Source organism: Porites lutea, chromosome 7 (genome assembly GCF_958299795.1).
Source record: "Porites lutea chromosome 7, jaPorLute2.1, whole genome shotgun sequence".
Lineage (NCBI taxonomy): Eukaryota > Metazoa > Cnidaria > Anthozoa > Scleractinia > Poritidae > Porites > Porites lutea.
The window spans coordinates 13,690,840-13,716,852 of NC_133207.1; the positions used below are offsets into that span (position 1 = coordinate 13,690,840).

Consider the following 26,013-nt stretch of genomic DNA (forward strand, 5'->3'; position numbering starts at 1 on the left):
GTAGATAGGGAAGTAGAGCACTCTCTGAATTAACACGTTATTTTAAAAATGCTTAACTATTCGTGTGTAGCCTGCAATACAACCGCCTCTTAATGCTCCCTCCCTTCTGCTGGGACTTTTTGCGAATGGCGGGGAGCTAGAGAGACGGCTTTATTGACAGGTTAGCTCGTGTGGAACCCAGACTGAGCGGATAAACGCAAAAACTCAAGTACTACTGCACACCTGTGCATTCTTATAACATAATTCAATATTTACTGAATTTTGGGGAGACCAGCTACTCTCACTAAAAAATGCCGAACTGAAGGAACTCGTGGAAGCAATGTTTACATGTTTACAATGTAACAGTTTACTAAAGCGCTTTTTATTTGCAAGTTTTGATTTCCGCAACAGCCATTTTGACTTCGCTAAATTTGATACAAATTTCCGTGGGCCAAATTGAACCATTTCGAAGACTATGCTTGATAAGCAAACTTCTAAGCAAAACAAATGACTTTTTTCTCCTCTGGTTCGTGATAACTGGCAAGTAACACAATCTATCACAAGACAACCGAGTATTAAATTATGAATTCAATTACACGCTCTTTTTCGGACGGAAAAGCACTCCCCCGTCGTCAATTTAGAGAGAAGGGTAATGGAAGACCGGCTCCTGGGTCCATAGAAGACAAAAAGAGAATTCTAAGGACAAACCAGGAAGTTACTATTTGTTACAAGCGATTAAAAATATTAAACAGAGGAAAAGTGCGCAAGATATTTTTTATTTCTATTCCGGTCAGTAAATAATTCTATTGTTAAGTTTTACGTTTTTTTTCCTGTTCATAAACTACAAGCACAAGTATTCAGAGTTTGCTTTCAAAATAAATTTGACAAAGAATTGACGAATTCTATAACGAAAGTTAAAAACACAGCATTCAATGTCGAAGGATTTCAGTTTAAATTCCCATCGCGCTCTATAATAAAGCAAAATGTGTCCAAAAATTCTCACGGGGGTCCTGTTATATTTTCGAGGGGTCCCTTTGGGTATAGAAGTACATTCACCCTCCCCACCCACTTGACGTTCACCAGGAACGTCTTATTATTTTCTGTTTTTTAAATGCATCTGTTCCAGAACCCCATAGGTTGGAGCACCAATTAAGATTGACACTCCTAACTGTAATAATTGAAAATTGTTCCATTTCACTGAGATTAACATTTGCCTTTAGCAAAAATGTCACGACGTTTTTCGCTGTCCTTAAGAAAAAGAAAACATCCTCATTTAATGATAAACATAATTCAACTCCTGTAGGGATATTGGCACTAAATCCTTGGGATTAACTATATTATTGCCCACTAACGTAATCAATTTGAAACAAACTGCTCCCTAAGTGTCACTCCAGAGAAGAGAAATCAAATCAGGCAGGACATGTTACGCACTACACGTCACAACATCTCCTAATTTTCACGAACGTCTTGATTTTGGCGGTAAAGCCGGCGGAACAGAGTCTTCTTGGTTGGACATTTCCGTATGGCTTGTCATTGGCTCATTCCCTGGGGGCATTCTAGGGGGGATGGGAGGAGGGGATCGTCTGGTCCCCCTACTTGGCTCCCTTGGGGGAATTGGGGGTGCAGCCTCGTTGTCATCCGCAAGGTGAGGGAACCTTTCTACTGTCGTTGCCCTCGGCGGTATTCGGGGAACACTACTAAGGGACATTTGCCGTCGAACAGAAGAGACGTTCTCAGTTGGTCTCACTGGACCGTTTGCCGAAGCTGATCGAGGCTTCCTTGGGGGTAAATTCGGAGGAGGCGGCTCTTTTTCCGGAAAGTGTTCGATGTTGACGTAATCTGGTTCCGTATCCTCCAACATTGGAGTCTCGGGAATTGTTTCTGGGACAGTCTCCGAAGGGAGGAAGGACGACATCGATTGAGGAGTTCGTGGAGTGCTCGGCGATAACGAAACAGTTGACGGGAACATGTCACTATCGGGTAGGTAGATGGACGATGCTTGTGATGGACTTCTTCTTAATGTTGTTTGTGAGGTGATGGAGAGTCGAGACTGAAGGTATGAGGGCTTGGTTCCAGGAGACCTCAGTGAATATTCTGTTTTTCGAGGCTGTGAAAAAACAAATACCAGTGAAAATAGCGTACCATCAAAATGCTGTAGTGGGGTACACGTGCTTTTCATCAAAAGCAAATTTCGGTCACCCTGTTCAGTAGAAATATGCAAGCATGGACACTAAAAGGCATGACGTTGGGCTTTCAACACTAGACTGGTATACAAAACGATTTAGAAACAATTCGACGAGCCTGCTGTCATTTAACGGCACACTGTGTAGGCATATTGGAGCTTACAAAGTGACATAGAACGTTTCCAGAATTACAAATGACCTTGTCACCCTCATCCGTCCTTAATTAGGAACAAGAACTACTAATGTTAATCTACAGACCTTCAAAACTGGCCCATTATCCAACGTTTAACGCGATAGTTTCTAGTCTCCTACGCAAGTGTTCTTTGCGTGGTCTCGTGACGACAGTGCATGACATGACTGTTAGCGTTCACGTGCCAGGCGTGTATATCTCAAAACTCCTGGGGAGTTTAGCGACTCAGAAAGTGTTTTTTATCATCCATTTCTTAACGATCATATAGAGCTTTTGTGCAAAGTAGAACAACATACTTCTTGATTTGTATAGCTTACAAAATTTTCCAAAAATCACATTCGTGCAAATGAACTTTGTGCACAAATAGTTTTCGGGACCAAAATGCTATTGGGAGTTTTGAGAGACGCACGCCAGGTTTGCATGAGTTCGTTCAATGGTTCTCGACTTACATGCTTTACCAACTTTTCACAGTTTCGAGGCTCAATATCTAGAGAAAGTTGGTACAAATAGTCTTCCATTTCAGTGTCAGTTCGTCCTTCAAATGGATCAAGCGTCTCTAGATACTCCTACGAAAGAAAACACTCACAAGTATGAACACTACAGATTGAATGAGTTAAAACCGTAAATAACAACGGCTTTTAATACATCTCATTGCAAACTAATGGTAAAGTTATTTGCTCTTTTATCAGCAGTCTACGTGATAACTGACCCTCAACTTTCTCCTCCGCATTGGGTCCCGCTGATTACCTCATAAAAAGAAAAAAAATCGAAAATCGCCGCGCGACCGTCGCGCGCTATCTTTTTCCCACTCCCCAGTCTCCCTACGACACAAAGAGACCTCTGCAGAAGACAAAGGACCCTCATTGTCTCGTTTCAAGGTAAACGTTCTTTAAGTTCTGCAGATGCAATCAAGGAAAGAGGGACTAAATTAACACAAATATTAAAGAAAAGTAATAACGCCGTCATTTTGGAGTAAGATATATCGCAAAAGGTGCAATTACATTTCAGACGTTAATTTTACAATTTTTTCAACAGACTTAAAGGTTGGGTCATCCCCGGTGTAATTAATTTATTCGTTTTCCTTGTTTTATGAACTATTGTCAGGGTTAGGTTCATTGTAAAGGACGTTTTGTTTTCTTTGTTTTACGTCAGCTGTGAGTACTAAACTAACTTACACCGGAGATGAGCCTAAAAGTTAGAACCACCTTGTACAACGTAAAAAACAGTACCACAGGAAGTGGGTTTTATTTGAATGGTCACACTTGAGGATTACATTTACATTTACATATAGAGCGATTTTCGTATGACCGCGAAAAATGGTTTCGGTAAGTGTTCGTTATTTGTTTCAACAGCCAATGGATGAAAAGATCAAAACATGACCTCTTCGTTTTCCTGCTAAAGAAAAAAACCCCTAATATGGAGAAGGCATGGTTCGACTGGCCAATCGTGTTGCAGCATGACGTGAAAGCGAGGTAACGGATGATTTCTAGAAAGTTCTAAAGGCATGAAGTTTTTTCATCCGAGCGTTCGCTTAACCAACCAAAGCCACGCGCGTTTGTATCCGTTCGAGAAACCAATAAAATCGCTCTATTTCCGTTCTTTTGTACGTTGTTTCTGTTTTGTTTGCGCGTTTTCATTTCAAGGTCATACGAAAATCGCTTTATTACCTCGCAAAATCTATCATAGACATAGTCGCAAGCCTACATTAACATCTACAGACTCAAAAGTCACAACCATCCTGTATAGCATAAAAAACAAGTACCACAGGAAATTACTGCTCACTTATTTGCTCTGAACTTGCTGAAAGGACGTTAACATAACTCAGATTTTCTCGCAAGAGGCAAGCAACTGCATTTAAAATTAAATTGCACCTCAACTCTTACCGCGATAAACTCCTCTTTCTGAAGACAGTAGGGCTGATTTTGATACTGTTGAATTTCTCCAGTAATTTCAGCTACCTTTCTCCTGTTGATGAAAGCAGAAACGTTAATGAAACTACTGCGTCATGAAAAGCTACACATAAAAAAACAACTCAACCCTTCAGGCTTTGACATTAACAAGACTAGTATCAGATTAGGTTAAAAAGTAATCTCGCGATAGTCTTAGTTTCTTGATTTTGCGTTTGTAATAGGCCATTTCCGAGTAGCTCCAAGCCTCTACTTCAAAGCGAGGCTATGCAACTGAAAGTCATTTTCACAAGAATGGTTTTGCTCTTAGCCTCGTTTTGAAAGTGAGAGTTTCCGGAACTCCCAAACAGCCTATTGGCTGCAAATCTCCCGCCCTTTTCTCAAGAGAAGCATTTTCTCACGCTTGGAAGCTGCACTGGATCCCCTGTGAGATTTGATCGGTTCATTTGATAACCTGAATTGGTCAAAGCAATTGCTTTGCCATTTGCCAAAGATATCGGTTTCAAAATTCCTTGACTTTTCCCTGATAAAAATAAAATATCCCTGACCAAATAAATACAAAATGTAACGTACAGTAGCGGCATCTATTCTCCTCTTACAGATCTCCTTTCTACTTTCGCTGCTTTTTTTATGAATGTGTAAAGCTTGAAACCCATATAATTCTGGAAAGCGATAGTTCCTATTAATGACAGAAATCGTTAAGATAACAGTAACCTGAAATAATTCCTCCAGCTTCTTACATTTTTTCAATTTTCCCATTCTCGATATATAATCCTTGACTTTTCTCCGCCGAGAGCTTGAAGAAATTACGTCCTCAAAGGTTCGTCCGAATGTGGAATATCCTTCTAATTCGGACAACGCCTATTGTCCTCAAGCGAAGTAAGGATAATTCGTTTTGCTTGACTTTTGACAAACATTCTTTGGTGGACAGACCACAATAAAAAAATTCTCGCACCTTTTACTAAAGTTGATGATTCCCTTAGGATAATTGGGCAGAAAATCAGGATTGCCTTCTTCTGTCTTGAGAATATTTGTTAAGTACATGCCTGGAAGAGACAGCAAATTACACATTTGAGCAAAAGCGTATACCATGGGAGTACAAGCTAAAAAGTATTCAGTGATATAGATGTCAGTTAAGTAACTACTACGCCATCATGACTTCACGTAGCTAATATACTGTCTTTCAACAATCCCATTAGCACTTGAGTGCACCAGAATGTCTAGCAGGTATAATTATAATGAGTTTCTCTGTTATTACGTACCGAAGAAGGGGACACATGGCGGATTAATGGATCGTAATTTCTCGATATACTTCTTGTAATGATCTTGGCTGAGTTCTTTTGCCTCTTCCAGCGTTTGGCTCCGTCTGACTGACAACTCCTGCAAAATATGTACGGAAAGAGAAGGTAAGAATTGCGATCCTCGGTTTTGTTCCCTGAAATTAAATTGTTTTTCTCTTCAATTTTTTTGCATGGACTAGGCAACTTCGGTAGTCACATGCTTGCATATCAACCTGACTCTGAGACTGAAGTGAATTAAACTTTTCACGTCATAAAACGATAAACTACATATTCCATCAAATTACTTTTTTATGTAATAATGATACCTAGGACAAGAAAAAGGTTGCCGAAACGTTTCGTAACTGTCCCTCTTTATTAGCACATCTTTAGGGGGAACATTCGTTCGACAGTACGAAAGATGTAAGATTTCTTACAGAGACAAATTCTTGTTTCGCAACAGTAGTAGCTGGCAAATTTAAGGGGCCCATCGGAAATATTTTTGTTGGTTTCGCAAGTTACACAGGCAATCAACAAGACGAAAATCGTAAGTGTATCCGCGCAAAACGGGTATGCTTAATATTTGACTACATAATGCATTGTACTTAAGAAGGCGCAATAAACTATAATAAAAATAAACTTAACACAACGAAGATAATTTCGATCGCTTGTGAAAGAGAACGGTAAAACAACATTTCGCTACAGAAATTCAAAAAACCCAAAACGAAAACAATACAATACAATACAAAAAACAAGCCATTTAAGACTTACCGCAAAAGTGTGCTGCAGTCGGAAAATTGGCGATGAATTAATTGCACTAACTACTTCTAAAATTCCATTGAAATTGTTTAATTCTTGAAAAACCTGGAAGTAATTAAAACAATTTCAGAACTCACTGAACAAAATGATTAAGTTTAAATTTCACTGTCCAGACCGGCTTTCAATAAGCCACTTGCACTAAGAGGTCACGTGACCAATGCTTCCTTTAAACAATGAGTTGGAATCTTGCTGATGCCAAAAATTGACAGAGCACATAAAAATTATCTTACACCCGAAATTTGAGAGGAAACGCATTTAAAGGAGATATTTTATGGCACTTTGATTTTTCAACAAAGTAGTATCATTTGTATTGGCGGCCATGTTGGAGGGCATATTCTTGCCCTCCAACATGGCGGCTAAAACTACTTTTTGCTTAGATCTTGTTAACGTTTGATAGTTACGCTCAGATGTGCTGTAAACATTCTTACATCAACTTTTCAACACTTTCCTTGAAGTTTAAGTGCAAAATTGGTGTTCAGAAAGAGGTAATTCATAATTTTAAAAATCACAGTTTGGTCACGTGACCAGCTACGAACTCACTCATTTGAAGAAAATGGTACAGGTTTGAAAAACCAAATCACTATTATTTTGCTAAAAATAGGACCCACTAATCGTTTTTTGAAGAAAAAATCATGTAACTTTCATTTTCACAAAAAGATGTCACATGACCTCTTAGTGCAAATGGCCTATCAAGTATTAAAAGTAATCCGTGATCGCTCTATTGTTTGTGATTGGCCAGAAGATCTCGCGGCAGCTTCTCAACCAATCAGAAGTTAACCTATACCAATTGCGACTTTTCCCGCGCTTGGAGACGGCTACACTGGGTTTGCTTTGAGATCTGATTGGTTAATTTGTTTGCAAGACCATGTTGTGATTGGCCAGAGTTAATACTTTGGTTTTAGTTTTAAAAAGAATTCAAATCGAAACCAATCTTCAACCGATTTGTACTATAACAGTTGTATTAACTCGATTCAGAAGAGATAACATAAGCTTAGTTTACAATAGAACGAACTAGCGTCGGGGCAGTAGCCAAACGAGAATTATTTCAAATTAAAGAATACCCATCTTAGCAATAGATTTCTTCGAGAAACCTGCCTTCTCTATACTTGCAGGGTCCCCAAGTGTTAATAAACACAACACAACGACACCAGACAGAGGGCCCCCCAGGGATTTTGGGTGGCAAGGCAGCATGACCACTCACTTTTCAGGAACAAAGAAAAAAACCTTTTTGGAACAGGAGAACATTGATTTTTCAGCTTCAAAGAAAAGTCTTTCCATAAACGTTACAAGCAGACCCTTAACGACTCACATTTTTGCTCTCGTCACTCGCAGTAGTTGTTTGGATTTGGTTACCAGTGAGCCGAGAGTTGAAGTCAATTTGTTCTTTACAAAAGAGCAGGTGAGGTAACACCATTGGTCAGAAGCGACTGTCATTACGATGCTACGCCATGACACTTGCTGACTAAGTGATTATTAAAAGGAACAAGGGAACATGGCCCCCGACCCCAAAATCTGGAAGGCCCTTAAGCAGCAAAAAGAGGAGGCCACATGAGGCCATGAGAAAAAAAGCTTGAATTATCTCCATTAGCAAGGAAACTGCCATACTCACTGTTAGAATATCCATAAGTCTATTTAATACTGCTACTCTTTCTTCTAAGTTTGGAAACTCCAACATGCTCTTCTCAAACCACACAGTGATTTTATTGGTGTGATGAATCATCTTTAAAAGATTCGGCGACGTCAAATGTTTGATGTCTTCTTTCGTCCAGACACTTCCTACCAGCTCCGAGGGACGTACCGCCCTGGGAAATAGAGCAAGAAAAATAGCAGCATAAGATTAAGATCCTTCACAAGGGATGCTTTCAGTATCTAATACTGCATTCAGTTTACTTTAGTAGTCTCGCTTGCTTTAGCAGCAAAACGTCGATGGTTAGGCTAACTGGTCGGGTTTTATAAACTTTCATTGTATGCAAATGAGTCTTGTGATATGCATGCGGTTTTTTTCGGCAATGGTTATTCATGTTCATCACGTTTTCGTTCTTCAGCAATGATGTAATTTCTCACGAATTGAGGCCCTTGATTTTCGTGAATTTATACACGGGTACTCAATCAATTCATAAACAAATCAACCAATACGATATGAAAAATAGACATCCTGAAGAATACTCGACCTTCGACAAAGTAGGACGTGAAAAACTTTTAGCGAGAAAATTCTCTTTCGTGTAGAATTAATCGCCTCCTTACTTCTTATCTAACCTCCAAGTAAGCGAGACTTGCCCTTTTAAGAGCATTCTTGTTCAACAATTAACCTAGTCCACCACGCAGCCGTAGTACGTGACGAGAAAAACAGCTGCGAGGGAGACTACAATAAACATTACACTGGCATAATTTTATCACAGCGTGGAACATTTCTAGTCATGTTTATAAGATGCAACGGATTGATGTATATCTTTACTCTTTAGGATACGCGACTTGGTGTCGAAAACCACCAGGAAATAAAGACAAACGGAAGGTTGTTCTATACTTCGTTCCACGTCGGCGTTCGGTAAAATACGCGATTCAAAGGCGTGGCGCTGCTAAGTTAAAGTAGGAATATTACCTGTACAGCTCAGATTCAATAAGCGTTAACTGCCGAGCAATCTCAATTGGATGCAGCTAAAAACAATGTTAAGAACAACAGATTTAGGTCTACAGGTTTATGCTGGTCACAAAAGAAAAAACACTGAACTTCAGTGTAAAACTACGTTGCATTTAGTCCTGTGACAGTGTAGCACGCCATTTTCGCGTTCTAAAAACTCTTACTTCTAAAACGTGGTGAAAATGAGTTTTATTTGCATGAGAATAAAAAATCATTTTCATATCATTGGATTCGCATTTAGCCTCGTTTTCAAACTAAGGCTTGGGGCAACTCAGAAATGGCCCACTGCTTCGCACTAAGCCTTGCTTTGAAACCGAGGCTTGGGGCAACTCGGAAATGAAAAAAATCGACTCACCGTCAAGATGTTGAAAAAGTCCATGTCGTTACACGCTGCCAAGTGCCATTCAATTGGGGGCGGTTCTTTCTCAAATGTAATTTCTGGAGCTAAAGTGTCGTTGTAGGAAGTTGTCTGGAAAGCAAACGACATATTACTAAGAATGATTAAGTAGTCGCTTTCTTAACCCTTTAAGCCCCGATATCCACATATAAATTCTCCATACTGATCTTCATACATTTCTTAAAGAATTAGTTGAGAGAGTTTGATAACAGATCAAAGCATTTTCTCTTCAATGATCAGTGTATTAACTCTCATAACCATATCTCTTGGCAACATATGAATATTGTTAGGAGAATATTGATGTTGGTCACCATTGGGACTTAAAGGGTTAAAAACAAAGGCTGAAACATCATGTAGAGTAAAAAAGTTACATCCATATCTGACTCGATTATCCCAGAGATATTTAGGATTATTATTCCACTATTATGTCATTTTACCATATAAAGTCAAGAGAACGGGCAGAATACGAGGCCGTAATACAACAGGGTGAATACCGGCGGATGCAAATTAAGAAAAAAGGAGCAACTATGACCGACCGAATCAGGATGTTTTGGATACTCTTACTAGAAAAAAGAAGCTAACATAACATTTTTCTTTTGCATTAAAATAATTAACCTGTCATTCCATGGTTTGGCATATAATACGCGCGAACATTTAGCTCATTTCAAAAGTAGGTTGTGTTTGATCGTCCGGGTGAACGTGGTCCTGAATAGGACTCAGGGGACTGTAGTCACTGTCAACAACAGTCCTAGTCAGGACTACGTTCACCCCGACGATCAAACACAACCTACTTTTGAAATGACTCCTGGGTTCAAACCTTTCACACATTTTGCTCGTTGTTAACGTCATTCTCACAGACGGAATCAGGATGTTTCTAAATACTCTTACCAAAAACAATGGAAGCCAATTGCAAAATAACAATTCTTTTTTGTAGTGGAATAATAAACCTCTTATTCGATGGTTTAGCATATAATACGAGCGAACATTTCGCCCATTACTCGTATTTTTCCTCGCCCCCTGCGGGGATCGGAAAAATACAACGAAATGGCGGCCATGTTGGTGTCCCAAACAAGTCTTCTGGGAGTTGTACTCTTTTCTTATGTAAACGCTTTGTTTTGTCCGAATAAACTTGCATAGGTGCTGGTCACGTGAGTGAAACGCTCTAATAGTTTGTAAATCAATGTCTACATCACTTACCTTTCTAATGATCACTTTGTTAATGGACTCGACCCAGCGTCTCATAGCTTTGCCTTTGACGCCTTCCAGGAACAAATTAAGTTTGTCTAATAACTCAGCATCACGCTCAAAATCATAGCAATGATTATCCACCCAGTGACGAATAACGTTCAGAACTCTAGTTTAAAAAAGGCAAAGCCAAAATAATAATCAAATGTAGGGCCGGGTTGTTCAAAGCTGAGTTAAGATAACCTAGGGTTAGTGCGAAATTTGAATTCAAATAACAAAGCTTGAAAAGTAAATTCAGTTTAATTCTTTTTATCAAGAAGTTGATGATTGAATGCTCTTAAAAATAACAGAGAAAACTATCCGAGAAAATGCTTTTTAACAAAAGGAAAAGAAACCCGGGTTAAATTTAACCCTGGGTTAAACGCTAATCGGCCTTCGAACCACTAGGTCAGGGTCTCTTGCAGAACACCGACATAAACGTCCAAACTTAAGACGAAATGGACATTTTTGCGGGGCATTTCTTATCATGATCTGAGTTCAACAGACTACCATCATTCAGCTTTGCTTCTGGGATCTCAGTTCGTCATCTGTGAGGGACAAAATAGCAGCTTAATTCTACCGCATACCTTCAGGCCCATTGTTGAAACGGTGGGTAACGCTATCCACTAGATAAATCACCCCAGGGGATAAGTGTTAGGACAACCAATTACATTATCCACTGGCTAGAATTTATCAGCTGGACAGCACTATCCACATTTTGACCAACTGAGGCCAGGTGTCGCACGTCTAAAAAGTGTAGAGCGTCCGGATTTATCGTACAGCTGGTCATCTAAAGTGGAAGACCTAGATATGTCCTTGTTTTAAATCCCCTGGCGATCACAAAACGTCTTCAGATGTCGCATATAATCAAAACGATGTAGCGCGTTCAGATTTAAACGTGAAGCTGTCTACTTTAAGTCTAGAGATGCCCTTACTTTTTTTCCCCATTACGCGTAACGTACCCTCGTGATCACACTTTTACACATAAGACTGAAAAACTAAGGGTCACTTTGGAAGAAATATCGCACAGCTACAGAGATGTCACTAAAGCATGGATCATTTCCCCGTTGCCCGTTTCTATTGTAGTACCATCCAAGCTGTAGCAGAGTATATCAATCTAATCCCGCTACCTCACCTGAGTTGCACAGGTTGTGCGTATTCTTTTCTAAATCTCTTGAGATCCTCTCGGACAACAGGCTCCCCCCGGGCCATGGCTAGTTTGTCAAGCTCGCTAGGAGGAGGTTCGGGGATTTCAAATGTAATGCACAGTTAAGGACCTATCTTCATTTCACTCATGTATTCTTTATGAAGAAAAAATATTGAAAAATAACTAAAGTGAAGGAAATTTGGAAATATGATCCTTATTCAACTACCACAATATTCTGAGAACTTTTACTAAAAACTTCTATTCCTGTGAGAACTATCAAGTTCAAAAAGTGTTTCATCCAAATACATGTACGTCTTTGCAACAGATTCACAAAAACCTGTTAAATACCCTACGCAAATCAAAGACTGTATCAAAAAGAAGAAGAAAAAGAAAAAAAAAAACAAGATCATACAGTTACAAAGGATAAAGGATTGTTGGTAGGAGGGCTGTTTTCTGTTCTTTCAGCAATTTAAATTAAACAATTAGTAGTTTCACATAGAAAAGGATATCTCTTAATTAAATAATCTAAAAGTTCCCTTGGTTTACAGAAGGATCTGTACGTGGTAAGAAATGTCCTCACAAACGTTGGATCTGTGAATAGAAAAGAAAAAAAAGTGGAAAAGGGTTACCTGACAAAATAAACAAACAATCAAAAGATAATTGCATAATTGAGAGGGGATAGAAATAAACTATTGCTCCATCTTCAAAACTGTCCTAACCGTTCATCAGTCGAATGCCTTAAATGCGTACGATTCCACAATTGGTTTTGGCTCCGTTAAATCCTTTACCACCAGACCATTCCACGCTTTTTTTTTACAACTTTTGATAAAAAAAAAGAGCAGTAAGCGAAGCGAATATCCATAGAGACTGGTGGAGAGAGGGCGTTAAAAAGAGGTAACTTAGCAAGTTTAAAGATAATACGACCAAAGTCGTGAACTTGCCCCCGCCAAACAAACGACTGTAAAATTCCGCGACTTTGCAGATATATATCTTCGTTCATTTCAAAACAAATCACTTTCAAACTTGGCAACTCGACTGATTTTTAGCCGTTCTTTCCGGCCATGTTGACTGATTTTCGCTAACTTGGACGCAGCCAAAAGCTGCAGTAAAGGGAAAGGCCTATTGGTTAAAATTGCCCAGGCCTAATGGTTAAAAATCCCATTGTCGATTTGTTAGTCAGGTCGAAATTAAGTTCGAAACACATTTTTTGTAATAGTCCAGTTTTGAATTAAAAATTACCGCTGAATGTAAACATTAACGACACATTCATACAGGGTTAGCCTCGACGTAAAGTAAAATATTCAGAAATTCTGGCAAGTAAGTGTTTGAAATTTGAATACAGCTATTTCGAGAAAGGTTGTGCACGCGACAATCCCGAAAGGTATTGTGGCTGGTTTTTAATTCACCGTTTTTCAAAGAAGTTTGAAAAGAATGACACGAGAGGCCATGGACATATGTTTGCGAGTGCTAAAAGAAAGCAACAAAAGTAGGTTCGACAGCTACCGTGTCAGGAACAGTGTATTGATCATATCCTATATTACCTTTCGGGATTGTCGCGTGCACATTTTTTCCGACAACCTTTCTCGAAATAGCTGTATACACAATAGACAGAGTAATAAAGAGGTCTTTTTCTCGTTGGAATTTGTGAATATATTACTTCAGATTGAGGCTAAGGCTGTAAAAAATGCGTCTTCACTTCTTTAATTCAGCGGTCATAGCGAACTCGAAAATGGACTATTCGTTGAGTCCTTTGGGGGCCCAGAACAACGGTATTGGCGCTGCTTCACAGACCTTACTAACCGGGGTTAGATTACGTCTGCGATGCAGGCTAGAACCACAGGTAGATCAAGCTCGAAATATGAGCATCGGCGAACATCGGCATTGTTGCGCAACATTGGTAATATAAGGATTTGTATGGGGAAAAAACCTATCGTTTCCGTAATCTACGAAAATGAAAGGATTTCAATTTAAAAAAAAAGCTTACCTTACAAAAAGTGTGTGTTACGTCTCTCCTGCGTGCTCCATAGGCGGATTTATGGCCGTTTTATGGGTTGTACTGTAAACGGTTTTCTCTCTTATAAATCGGCCCATGGACCAAACAGGAGAGATGTGACACACATTTTATGTACGTTAAGCTGTATTTCATTGATATCCTTTCATTTTCGTAGGTTACGGAAACGATAGGTTTTTTCCCCATAAAATCCTTATATTTCCAATGTTATGCAACAGTACCGATGTTCGGCGATGCTTATATTTCGAGCTTGGACTACCTGTGCTTAAACTAACCTGCATATTTGTGATTGGTCAGTCTCTCAATCAGCTTGATCAGTGTTCCACCTTTGATAACTGGGGCATTGCTAAGGCTCTTTGAAATGAAGGACAGACAAATAAAATTACATTTGTTTACAAGAACACACTGCTGATGATCAACTCCATAAAATTTTCCTGGTTCTACTCAAATCCTAAATCTTGAACAAAAATGTTTTTTTTTCTTACCCCTTGTCCTTCTTCAAAAACAATATTATCTTCAGCGTCCTCTACAGCAAAACTGAAAATAAAAATAATACAGATGGTTATAAGATATAGGTCCAAATTATTACTCCCCTCACTTTAAACAATCGAGCATGTTTATTACACTACTCAAAATTCCAAACTTCTCAAACGCTTTTCTCCCGCTAATCCTGTCCATGCCCTGTCAATCCCACCCTACCCCCAGAGCCATCATGTGTATGCCCTTACCAACTCCCCTAGTGTACTATAAACTATTGATAATGTTATATATAGAATTCACTGACCAGTATTCTTCGGGGCTTGGCATTCTAAGAGGTATCGCCTTTTCTTCTTCTAACAGCAGATGATCAAGCATCCGGTCTAATGTGCTGTTGAGAGACAAAAGAGAAGTGAATCACTACACAGCCCTTCACTACAAGACTTTTGACAGTTCTTGATGCAAGACCCTTACTTTAAGACAGGGCTATTCACTAAAAACTATTTACAATGAGGTCCATCACTTCATTAAATTCCACTTGAGGACCTTTCAGTACAGAACTACCGTAAATCCCCTATTAAGCGCCCCATCTTTAATAACCTCCCTCCATTTCAGGGGAAGAACGTTATTAAGCCCTACGTTTCTTTTAAGCACCTCCCACCCTATTCCCCTTTATTTTTCACAACCAAATCAGTCAATGCGAGACTGTATTAATTAATCATAACTTAAAAACACTTCATGTCAACTGTTGCAGTATGGTTTATTCACGCGCTGGAAGTTCGAATTTGTTTTTGATCTTCGGCGGCATGAAGTCCAACTTCATTTGCTTGGGTTTGCCACTCTGCATTAAGTTCTTTATGAAAAATCGATATCCTCTTCAGGTTGTTTGATTAAAAGCAGTATATAGCACACCATTTCGCTACATTATATAAGCTTTCTTCAAAAGTGCTTGAAATAGATGAGCTCCCAGGGGGTGGGGGCGGGGAGTTTTATAGAGGATTCACAGTGTTCTAAAACTTGGGACATTCCCTAAAAGAACGCTCCACTGGATAAGATCTCCTAACACATCTTTAAGCTCTCACTGAAGAAACTCCCTTACAGGCTTGGTTTCAAATATTATATTCCTTCATTACACAAGACACGTTGCTTCATAATGGCTGATTGTGGAGGGAAGTAGTGGATGTGGTACCCCTGCCAGGGACCCACTTCTCAAAAGTCTTGGTAAATTTTCAAAATCAAAATCAAAAGAACACCGGCGCATGGTTCGCTCACGTGAAAGAGTGCTGGTCTACTGAGCAGGAGTTAAAACTCCGGCCAGACCATCAACCACAGGTCTTAAAAAATCTGGTGAGATCGTACATAGCTGTGACTAAAACCCTTTTCTCAGTTCAGATGATCGCGTCATTAAGTGGTGAAGTTAAGCCGTCTGTCTTGTTCATCCTTACACATCATTTGGAGGGGGACATAAAAGAACACACGACATTGTTCAAAAAGAGTAGGGGACGTAGGCCCCGCTGTCGTGGTCTATGTGACTTGTGCTGTCAATGGTCTGGGTGGGTGAGGTGAGATCAAACACGGAAGTGGCAGCATAGTGCACCTTTACATGATGATGTCTGATCTCACCTCTCTGGTTCCTCCACAATTCAGCCATTGGCTGCAAGTGAGGGAGGGTGGCACTCTCGTTGTTGTTGTTGCTATTTTTATTGTTATCATGTTACTATTAAGAACAAAAGCACAGGTCCAAGGATAACAAACCTGTCCAGTTTGTTTTGTTCGATTGATTATTTCACCATATTAGCAGCAAAGCTATTGAAAGCTCAATCTTGTGTTTACATAGCTATAGGAAAACAGCTTTCTGGGAGCTTTAATTACTGGGTCACTAAAGAAATGAGCCCCAGGTCACACTTTTATGGTTAGGCATCCTGTCCAGTAGGGGGGGGGGGGGGGGGGTGGTGGTACTTCAAGTTCATCACCTGCTTCATGACCTTGCTGATGTTCTTGGAATGTTACTTAACTTACTTCTTACCTTCTCATGTAGATTGTCATTAAACCTGACATCCATTCATTTTTCTCTTCTTCTGTCTTACAGGTGAAGACGGCTTTAGGCTGCTCTCGATCAACTATCTCAAATGCATTCTTTACATCTGTTGGGGAAAAAAACAATTTCCAAAGCTATTACTACAACATGCATGTAACAGAAATGACCATGCTGTGGCATTTCCAAAAAGGGTGAGAGAGAGCTAGACCAAAGGTGAGGGTGACGGCCTGTCCTACCCGTGGTGTCACCCCTACCCTTGAATTAGCAACCACCACCATAAAAAAAATTATAGTCAAGTCTGTTGCAAGCATATCCAAATTAACAAATTGACGCCAGTTTTTTATTAGCGAGTTTAAGATACCACGACGGCGACAGAGGCAAAAACGTCGCTTAAAAAGTGACTTCTCGATCTATGAAACTTTAGCGTAATTATCCCAACTCGGTCACTATGTCTTATGTAGGCGAACTCTCCTGGAGTTGAATTCTTAAGAAAAATATCCAGGTTTACAAAGAGTAAGAGAGATTCGTCGTCGTAAGTTCACGTTGTCGATAAAACGTGAAATTAGGCAATTCACGTCGTAATCGTGCAGTGACGGCAGAGAAATTTACAAAAAAGCGTGATGCACGTGCATAGTTGCTGTTTTGCTAATCTTAACCAATTGTTTTTTGACGTTCTCGTTGCCGTCGCCGTAGTGGCATCTTAAACTCCCTATTGTCTGTCCTTATGATAAAATGACGTCATAACATCGTTAAACTGTTGCCACGGGCGAGTGGATCCACAACAAACTTTAGCAATGTTATGATGTCATTTCATCATCAATAAGAGAACAGATGATAAAAAACTGGCATCAATTTGTTTTTTCAACAACAAAAGCTCGAAAAAGTGAAATATTGCTGGTAAAAATGAGGAAAACACTAGAAAATTCATGACTTTTTTAAGGCGCAATGCTAGTGTCAATAACTTTTCTCACTTGGCGATGACAAGTAATGGAGTTTCATTGGCTAAAAATTTGACAGGTTGAGTCACACCACTGCCCTGCATAAATTAGGAATTAAATTATTGTTTTGCAAACTTCAAACAAGAATGAGATCAGAGGTGTTTATTGTCTCGAAAAACGGAAGCATTTTTGGACTGTATAATGTCGTAAACTAGCCCAAGGTTAAATATTATTCCAGGGAAAGATTTTGGAGCCGTTAAAGTAACTGAACAATAAGCCAAAAGCAATGTTCGGTTGAGCTGTCTGTAGATCAAACTAGCCTGGCAGTTTTGAAGAGTTGCTAACTGATCAGTACGAACAGAAATCGTGTACGGCCAGTTGTTTACGTCAGTTCTTGTCCTGTTTGTTGTTCTGAAAGCCATTCCGCTATATGAGCTGTGTACAATCAAACCGAAAGGTCGGTCTTATAGGCGTAAATTGCATAAATGAAAATTCTATGTGTCTGTCCTCTTATTGATAATAAAAATTAGCCAATCGTCATGCGAGGTATAATTCAGTTATTGTAAATATAGGTAAAATACTGACAAGCGACATGGCCTTGGACCAGGAACATAGAGGTCAGCTGAAATGACAACAAATGACACATAGATGGGTTGAAAATGAAATGATAGGATTTTAAATTCAAACTATAGGGACATAGAAGCCCCACCACCTCCCTTTAGGAGCACCTCCAAAAGGAGCAATTTTGACTTGGAAGGTTAAGTTGGGTGCACTGTGTCAGAACAAAATCATCATCTTTATGTCAAATTGAGTAAGCCAATGCTAAGAAACTGCTCTGAATGATAATAATTATCATTCTTACACAATTATTTTTGAAAATTTTATATTTATTACCTTCTGTATCATCAAGGTTGTTAATTTCAATTTTCCTCAAAAAGTACTTTTCTTTGAGTCTGTACTCTGGGGAAGGTCCTGTTAATGAATGCCGAGTATTCTGCAAGCCATGAAAAAAAAAATCAGTGCAATAGCAAGGTAAAACAAAGGGAGGATGGGTGGTTATAAAACTTTTACTCTTTAGTTTAATAACATTAATTAAACCAATATCTAGTGTTCTTACAATGCAGCTGCCTTACTAGCTTCGGACACGCTCTTTTTCATCACGTGAAAGAAAAGCCGAAAAAGGCTTAAGTACTCTTGCAGTGAAACAAAAGCCAAAAAAGGCTGCACAATACCTGCTTGCAACAAATTAAGAGCCCATCAAGGAGAAAAACATATCTCTCTGTGTCTTTCTTATTGGGATGGATCTTGCCAAGAAGTCCCTCTACATTGAGAAAAGATAAAAGTACATCATACACTGATTTACACTTCAAGTCCCAAGAGTTAAACATTTATTTTCTCCGTACAATATCAAAACATAATCAAGAGATTAGATAATGGGAATTAATCAATGATCACCTGAGGGAAAAATGCTCTCGTCTTTAAACAAGTTCTCTTATCAAATTCTTTAATGAAATGTAAGGGGATTTGTCGGCTTAAAGGGTTAATACTAACAACGTTAATAAACATTATAATATTAATATGAGAAATAATTTCTCATATTAATATTATTGTTTCATATTTCTGCAAAAACTGAGGTGCTCTTTAAGCCAGATATTACAATCCTGCACCATTTAAATCTAAAAAAGATTTTAACCTTTAAGGACAAAAAAAAAAACAGTTGTGAAGGGGCTCATCACCAAAACAAATTATCTACAAAGTATGATGTTGAGGTTCACACAACGTTTGGGGAAAATTCATCAGAAAGTTACAAAGTTATATGAAGTAAAACCAGACCTACATGTACTGACTCATGAGACCTGATTAATGCTGCGGCCTTTGGTATAGGAACCAACTGAACTGTAGGATCTTATGACACTGCAGCCTCCAAAAGGGCTTGTCACTTAACTAAAAAATGCCAGCTTATTGTTATAATATTATTGTCATTATCAATGTTATGGTTATCACTATCATTATCCTTATCATAGTTATCATTATTGTTACTTTTTGTTATTATTATTATTATTATTATTATTATTATTATCTGATAAAACAAAGGGTTTTCCCTGGGAAACAAAGTCCAGTCAAGACCTGATGGGAGACCTCAGTCTTCCATCACTGTCCTAAGGATAATTACAGTATGAGCCAGTCCAAGGAGTGCAAACTTTTGCATTGTTCTTTTCTTACCTGGAATTATTATCTTTGGAGTTACTACATTTGTATTATTATTATTTTATTTTATTTTTAATTTCTTTTTTCGTATTCCTTTTTTTGGCTGGAGTTTTTACTCCACTGGCTTAAATATGAGACAAAAGGAATGCAAAAATAAAAGCCAAAACAATTTTTAACTACTTAACTGAATTGCCAACTTTTCATTGACAATTCAGTATTAGTCTTTGCAGCAGAGAGTATACTCAGAGAAATACAGCTCCATAAAAAATTTGGGTATTTCTAATAAATTGGGGCCAAAAAAGTAGTTAAATATTAATTAAAGAACGGAGCAAGTGAAATTTTGCCAACAACCTTACCTTTCATCACCTCTGTACAAGATTGTGAAATATCTCTTCCCTAAAAAGCAACCATATAATATACCTATAAATATTATAAAAAAGCACTTTTAACCTTCGACCAAGAAACCCAAAGACAGCAAAATTAATGTAGAGATATTATTTTAAGCTCTTTATCTTTAACACCTCAACCAGGAACTGCCAAACACATTGTTTGATGGCCTGAGGCCCTTAGATTTTTCTGTTGTGTGAGTACAATACAACATTATTAGAATTTACAGCCAAAAGAGAAAATTAAATCATTAAAGATTATGGAAGTTTTTTCAAGCTTCAAGAAGATCCAAACTAGAAAACTGAAGGGTTGACCAAAATTTTTCATCATTTTTGTCTCACCCTACATATTAAGTGGAATGAATGGCAGGCTGAAGCAGTCACTAATTAAAGACAGAAAAGTCACAATCTGTTGATAGGAGGTATACATTTTGTAATTATTTCAATTTTTACGGGATTTTTCAGGTTAAGAATAGAACTGATGGAATGCCAAAAAAATGTTTGGCAGTTCAAACAAAAGAAACTGTCTTTCTTAACTTCAATAATAATAATAAGTATTTTTTTTAAAAATTTAATTCCACAGTGTAGCTGGTTTTTAGCAGTCACTAGTCCTCTGAGTTTCTTAGCTTACTGACCAAATCGTAGGTACAGTGGGTGGCTGACTATTCCACAGTTTGACGTAAGATTTACATACAGATTAGTACAAAGCTATAAGTTACTATACAATGCAGTGTGTCCATCTCTTCACCTACCTCCCAACCATCGATGTTCCTCTGCAGTTCATTCATCTGAACTGCTGCTGAACGGAATGCCCCAGACTTCCTCTTCTGAGCTCTGCCAAACTTGAAGTCTCTAAAATGCAGAGAATATGAAATATATATGTAGAAAGCTTAACTAAAATTCTTAAAACAGCTATGGAATATTTTGAGTTACACTGTAAGTTTGTATACAAAGCAAGTGTTGGGCTAGTGTAAAAACAAAGTTATGAAGGAAGCAAGGAGGAGAGGCCAGAGAAAAGGACAAACACTCAGGGAGGAAATTAAAGTTGATGATGGCTACGACGAGTGCTTCAATGCCCAGGAGGATGGTAACACACTGGAATTTTCTCATACTTACTCTCTTTTCTTGGCAAGACTTCCAGAGGACTGAACTATTCTTTCCATTTGTGCCTGGAGGGGTTTCAAAGCACTCTGGGCCTGTCAATAAGAATACAATATTTTGGGTTTGGTTAAACAGCTATCACTGATAAATTCTATAGACAAAAATTTATTTTTGTACCTGATTTAAACTGTCAATATCAGCTTCATCAGGAGATGTTCTTAACAACAACTGAAAAATAAAATAGAAATAATTGCATTTCTTTGTTATCACTTTAATACAGATATTTCTCTCACATAAGATGTTCTGCTTCAAAAATAATATTGCAATAATATTGCAGTAATATATTTTTTTCTTTTTATAGTTTATGTTATGTGTACTCTAGAAATACAAGAATGCACAATAAAAATTAATAAATAACAAAATAATTAATGCTTCCACTTTACTAAATTCAAAAAATTAGACAATAAAAACAAAGGAATTCTAGATCTGACAATTTATTGAAAAATGTTGCCCTCACAAAAATTGTCTATTTGCAAGTCATAACCACAAAAATTGATTCAACCCATTGACGATAATATTCTGTTCCCAGAAAAAAAAAGAGGCAGCAACAAGGTAGTAACTGAAGCGAAAGCTAGAGGGAACACTCCAGGAAAAAGCTATTTATATGGGTATGGTTTAATTAAACTGATTTTTGTCCATTAGCATAGCTCCTTAGATCACAATTTTTTTTCTGCTTACAAACAAGCCCGCAACTTAAGACTCATTTAAGCTGCATCAAATTCTTTACCTTGATGAGATCAAAGTAGTGTAGACATTGATAAATAGGCATCATAAGCAGCTTGGGAAGGCAGTACTGGACAGCTTCCTTAAAACCAGGACCTTTTGACTTGATAAAAATAAAAAATCAATCATTCAAAGTTATGGCAATGATTTTGCCAATGATACCCATCATCAAAAAAATTGGCAAGAAAAAAATTTCAGCAATAATATTATTGGCTGTTGAAAATGATCTTAACTGTTAAATCTGATGATGACATCCTAATATGAAAAAAGCCCCAGACAGTCAAATAATAACAATTATAATAATAAGCTTTATTTTGATAATTATTACAATTACAATTATTGTTTTTATTATTATTATTATTATTATTATTATTATTATTATTATTATTATTATTATTATTATTATTATTATTGTTATTATTATTATTTTTAGTGCATATTTTCCATGCAAAAAGAATAATTTTTCATGGTGCAGTTTACTATGATGTACAGTGCAAACTGGTTCCAACTTCTGAATGTTTTGAGTGGATGAAAATCTTCACTATTCCAATGAAAGCTGCTCAGGAATAATTCCTCTTGTGTTATGTTTTGTACACTGTTCACAGTCCCCTATTTTCCCGTAAGATCGTCGAGATCGAGCGCTTTGCGTTACAAGCTGCCATCTTGTGTGAGTGTCAAAACTACGTAGGGGGTGGGGGTGGTTTGGTAGGAAGCAAGAAAAACAGAGGGACTGTAATAACATCACTGCAGCTCATGTTCAGGTGGTGTGACAGGCATTTCACGCCTTTTACCATTCACTTAAGAAACTCTCCTGGCAATGAAAAACATGCCAAACAAATTTAGCAGAATTTCGCATGTTTACAAATAATTTATCTCCTTTTGTACAGTTTCTAGGACAAACATGTCAAGGTGAAACATTTTCCTAATTAAAGCGCTAAGCATGCTCACTTCACCAAAGCCAGGCATTTCTGAAAGGTCGTCTTTTTGCATTGGCATAGCGTTAAATTTCAGTTGGTTTGAGAGAAACGTTGTTACAACATTCCCTTGGCCAGGCTGCTTCAAAAGCATGTTGGCTTACGTGATTAATGAGGAAAATAACAAAAATCCTTTGTGTCTTTGAACAAGATGTGCTTTATGGTGCGTTTTATAAAAACGATGACTTATCAGTGTCAACAACTTAAGCTAAGTCCATTGTCAACGCAAATTATTATCTATTATCTAATGACTAATCAAACATCATCAGTGATGTTAAATTTACAGTCCATCAATTTTTCTCGCCCCCCCCCCCCTCCCTAGAGCTATAAACCCTGATGCCCGCCCCCTTGGTACATTTCACAGTCAACACGGCTGCCATTAACAGTAAGAAGCACTATATCTTGACGATCTCATGGAAAAATAGGGGACTGTGAACAGTCTATATGTTTTGATAAAGAAAAGTCAAAGGTAACATCTGGTTATTAGTTTCTAATAGTGAAGGGCAGCCATTCAAAAGGAATCTTAATTAGGCTCTTCTTGTTTCATGTTATAGCTGCTTCTTATTTTATAGGGGTAAATAAAACAGTTGAAGTTCTAGGACCTGTACTAATCAATTTAATTCAGGCCCCAGTACGCATTGTTCACAAGGTGGATGAAGGTGGATTTATTCACTAGCTCAATCTCCATCCGTTTGGGTGGCACAATGGTTTGCCTAACGTTTATCCAATGGATAGGTAATCCAGTGGATGGTGCTATCCAGGCTTTGAACAACTGGGGTTGAACAACTGTTAGAGACCAGATACCGTAACGGTAAAGTTCTGTTCACTATAACAATTATTTATTTTATCAAATTAATAAATTAAAAATGGAGCCTACATACCTTGAAATAGTCATTGACAGGAGGTCTTAGTAACAATTCTGAGAGCTTCCCACCAATCCCAAGATGTCTATACTGCTTGCTTGCCGATGCTGTCTGCTCACGGGCATATGTCTCATAAACTTCAAACTCAGCTCCCTGGTATTAGGCAAGCACAATCATAATGAATTAAGCATGCAACCTGCTCGGAGTAGATGCTATAGTACCAAGAGATTGGTTAGCCAGATGAAGTGATTATTTTAGATGAACGCCTGCTATGAAAAATTTTGCTTTAATTTACCTGTACATGTATCTCAGTCTTGTCTGATTTTTTATGAGAGCTACACAACTAGTCCCCAGTAAAAATGGGAATCGGATGAATTTCATAATCATAATCGATCATCAGAAGTAATACAAGCTTTAAGTGCTTTTGAACTGTGGACCACTGGACTCAAATTTTATCTCAATAAATTTATTACACTGATCAAAATTCTCTTTCTCTTTCTCTTTGCCAGTGTCAGCACTGGAATGGCTTTTTTTATCACACATAAGTAACTAGGCTCTAGGCTTTTACAGAGCAAACTGTGAAAAATTTGTATGATTCAGGTGTTCACACAAGTCTGTGTAAAAGTGGAACTATACCGGTACAAAAAGGTGGATCTTTACATTTCTGGAAAACTGCCAACCTACCCCTCCCCTAAGCCAACATTTTGCCCTAAGTGAGAAGTAAGTCTTAATGTTGGCTTAGGGGAGTGGTAGGTGGGCAGTTTCATAAAAATGTATAACGATCCAAACATTTGGACCTTCTTCTGATCTGGTCAAAAGCATGCACACTTTGCCATTCAAAAACTTGCATGGTTATATGGGTCGTGCCCATATAAACACAAGGTGGATTTGGCTATTTTTTGACCATTCAATACTTTGCCCAGACCTATGCAAAAATGGGGTCATACACACAGGTTACCTCTGCCATTTCTTCAAAACATTCCCCAATTGCTGGTTGCTTCCCTTCATCTGCTACTTCAATCGCTGCATCCAACAACCCCAGAAATGTCACAGAGAATTCATAGATGTCAGTGATATTACTGAAAATTTGGTCAATATCCTGTAAAATATATAATCAGGAAGAAAACATAGTTACTCCTCAGTTGTGAGTACATTTGAAGGAGTTACCAGTAACCAAATACAACAAGAATGATAATAATATAGAGTGTAGGTACATACGTTGCGTGTGAAAAGATCCTTTGCTTCTACAAAAGGTGCTCTAAAAACCTGTAAAATCAATCAAATATCCACATCTTGTTACTGTCCTAGAGCCCCACGTGAATGGATGCATGCAAGGGGAGCCTCATAGATAAGGAATTTGGTCTTTCGATCCAAGAAATTTTGGTAGTCTCATGGCCATACATCCATACCACAGGCAAACCAATGTGAAATGTCACACTTTCTAGCTAGTGCGGGAGCCTGGAATGCCTTGATAATGCACACCCATGTTGTTGTCAACTGATAGCTGTCAAAACAAGGTATCCACTGACCAGTATCCCATGATTATACCATGGACTCAGGTGTGGACCCATTGAGGTTTAATAAATTACGTTTTTTTAAGTTTTCTGCCAACGCTTTATTAGCCTTCAAAATTACTGATGGGAGGCTTAACTCCAAGCAGATTTCTTTGCAATGGTTACAAGTTTATTGACTGAAGCAAGTTATAAATTTGTTAACAGGAGCTTCGCCTTTGGCCTTGGCTAAATCTTTACATTAAATTATGTTAAATGGTAAAAGTGACACACATTTGCTAATACCTTGATGATCATGTTCAAATCCCTAATGTACTGGCTCTCAGCAAGCATCACTTCACGCACAACTTCCTCATAAGTAAGTGCAGTTTCACGGCTTAGAGTCTAAAAAAGGAAGATATTTAAAAGAGTTTTTAATCATGACAAGGCTAGCAGATATAGCTTTCTTATAATATTGGAAAACTAAGAAAACTATCAGCAAAAATAATCTTGGCATTTACAATCATTATATCTTCAGGAAAAAAGCAAGGATTCATAAGAAAATCTGCAGGTGCAAAGTGGGAAAAAGTTGCAGTTCTATTACCAGTTTCTGCAATGGTTCCTTCTGTGCATTTTTAGCAAAATTGATTGCATGCCACTTAATACATTGCATTCAAGATCGAGAATATGAACTTTACCGGAAAAATATCCACTCCTGGATGCTGACCCCCAGTCCCACCTGATCTATACTCTGTACTCTGCCCAGGAGGGCCCCCTACTGGTTCCCCTTAGTTCCTAGGGACTAGGGGATATGGGCCTCACCCCCAAAGACTGATCAGGATATCCCCAGTACATGTAGCACTCGATTTTGTCTCTCCCAAAGAAGGCTTGTCTCCTGGTCCCCTTAATTACCCCTAGATTTAAGTGCTTCCCTACAACCTAAATTTTGTCCATTACTTTCCTGCAGTGTTTTCTGTTTGGCA

General features: G+C 38.2%; 1 protein-coding gene across 3 annotated transcripts in view; it reads right to left on the reverse strand.

Moving 5' to 3' along the window:
* Window positions 1-744: 744 nt before the first annotated feature.
* The window catches only part of LOC140944003 (son of sevenless homolog 1-like), a 31,357-nt gene continuing 6,088 nt past the window's right edge, over window positions 745-26,013 (reverse strand). Inside the window, exons 6-32 of one of the 3 annotated variants that reach the window (XM_073393109.1) lie at window positions 25,337-25,435; window positions 24,759-24,806; window positions 24,499-24,639; window positions 23,559-23,693; window positions 21,708-21,806; window positions 21,098-21,148; window positions 20,936-21,015; window positions 20,572-20,671; window positions 19,790-19,829; window positions 18,458-18,546; window positions 18,120-18,219; window positions 16,276-16,393; window positions 14,557-14,640; window positions 14,258-14,309; window positions 14,048-14,126; window positions 12,269-12,352; window positions 11,750-11,870; window positions 10,588-10,744; window positions 9,349-9,462; window positions 8,955-9,010; window positions 7,965-8,157; window positions 6,308-6,400; window positions 5,522-5,639; window positions 5,215-5,305; window positions 4,236-4,317; window positions 2,802-2,918; window positions 745-2,086 (exon numbers count right to left, since the gene is read on the reverse strand). In XM_073393109.1, coding sequence (XP_073249210.1) covers window positions 1,436-2,086; window positions 2,802-2,918; window positions 4,236-4,317; window positions 5,215-5,305; window positions 5,522-5,639; window positions 6,308-6,400; window positions 7,965-8,157; window positions 8,955-9,010; window positions 9,349-9,462; window positions 10,588-10,744; window positions 11,750-11,870; window positions 12,269-12,352; window positions 14,048-14,126; window positions 14,258-14,309; window positions 14,557-14,640; window positions 16,276-16,393; window positions 18,120-18,219; window positions 18,458-18,546; window positions 19,790-19,829; window positions 20,572-20,671; window positions 20,936-21,015; window positions 21,098-21,148; window positions 21,708-21,806; window positions 23,559-23,693; window positions 24,499-24,639; window positions 24,759-24,806; window positions 25,337-25,435 — 3,192 coding nt within the window. In that variant the 3' untranslated portion in view covers window positions 745-1,435. The remainder of the gene's footprint in view (window positions 2,087-2,801; window positions 2,919-4,235; window positions 4,318-5,214; window positions 5,306-5,521; window positions 5,640-6,307; window positions 6,401-7,964; window positions 8,158-8,954; window positions 9,011-9,348; window positions 9,463-10,587; window positions 10,745-11,749; window positions 11,871-12,268; window positions 12,353-14,047; window positions 14,127-14,257; window positions 14,310-14,556; window positions 14,641-16,275; window positions 16,394-18,119; window positions 18,220-18,457; window positions 18,547-19,789; window positions 19,830-20,571; window positions 20,672-20,935; window positions 21,016-21,097; window positions 21,149-21,707; window positions 21,807-23,558; window positions 23,694-24,498; window positions 24,640-24,758; window positions 24,807-25,336; window positions 25,436-26,013) is intronic. The other 2 variants (XM_073393110.1, XM_073393111.1) reach the window with 2 other exon arrangements.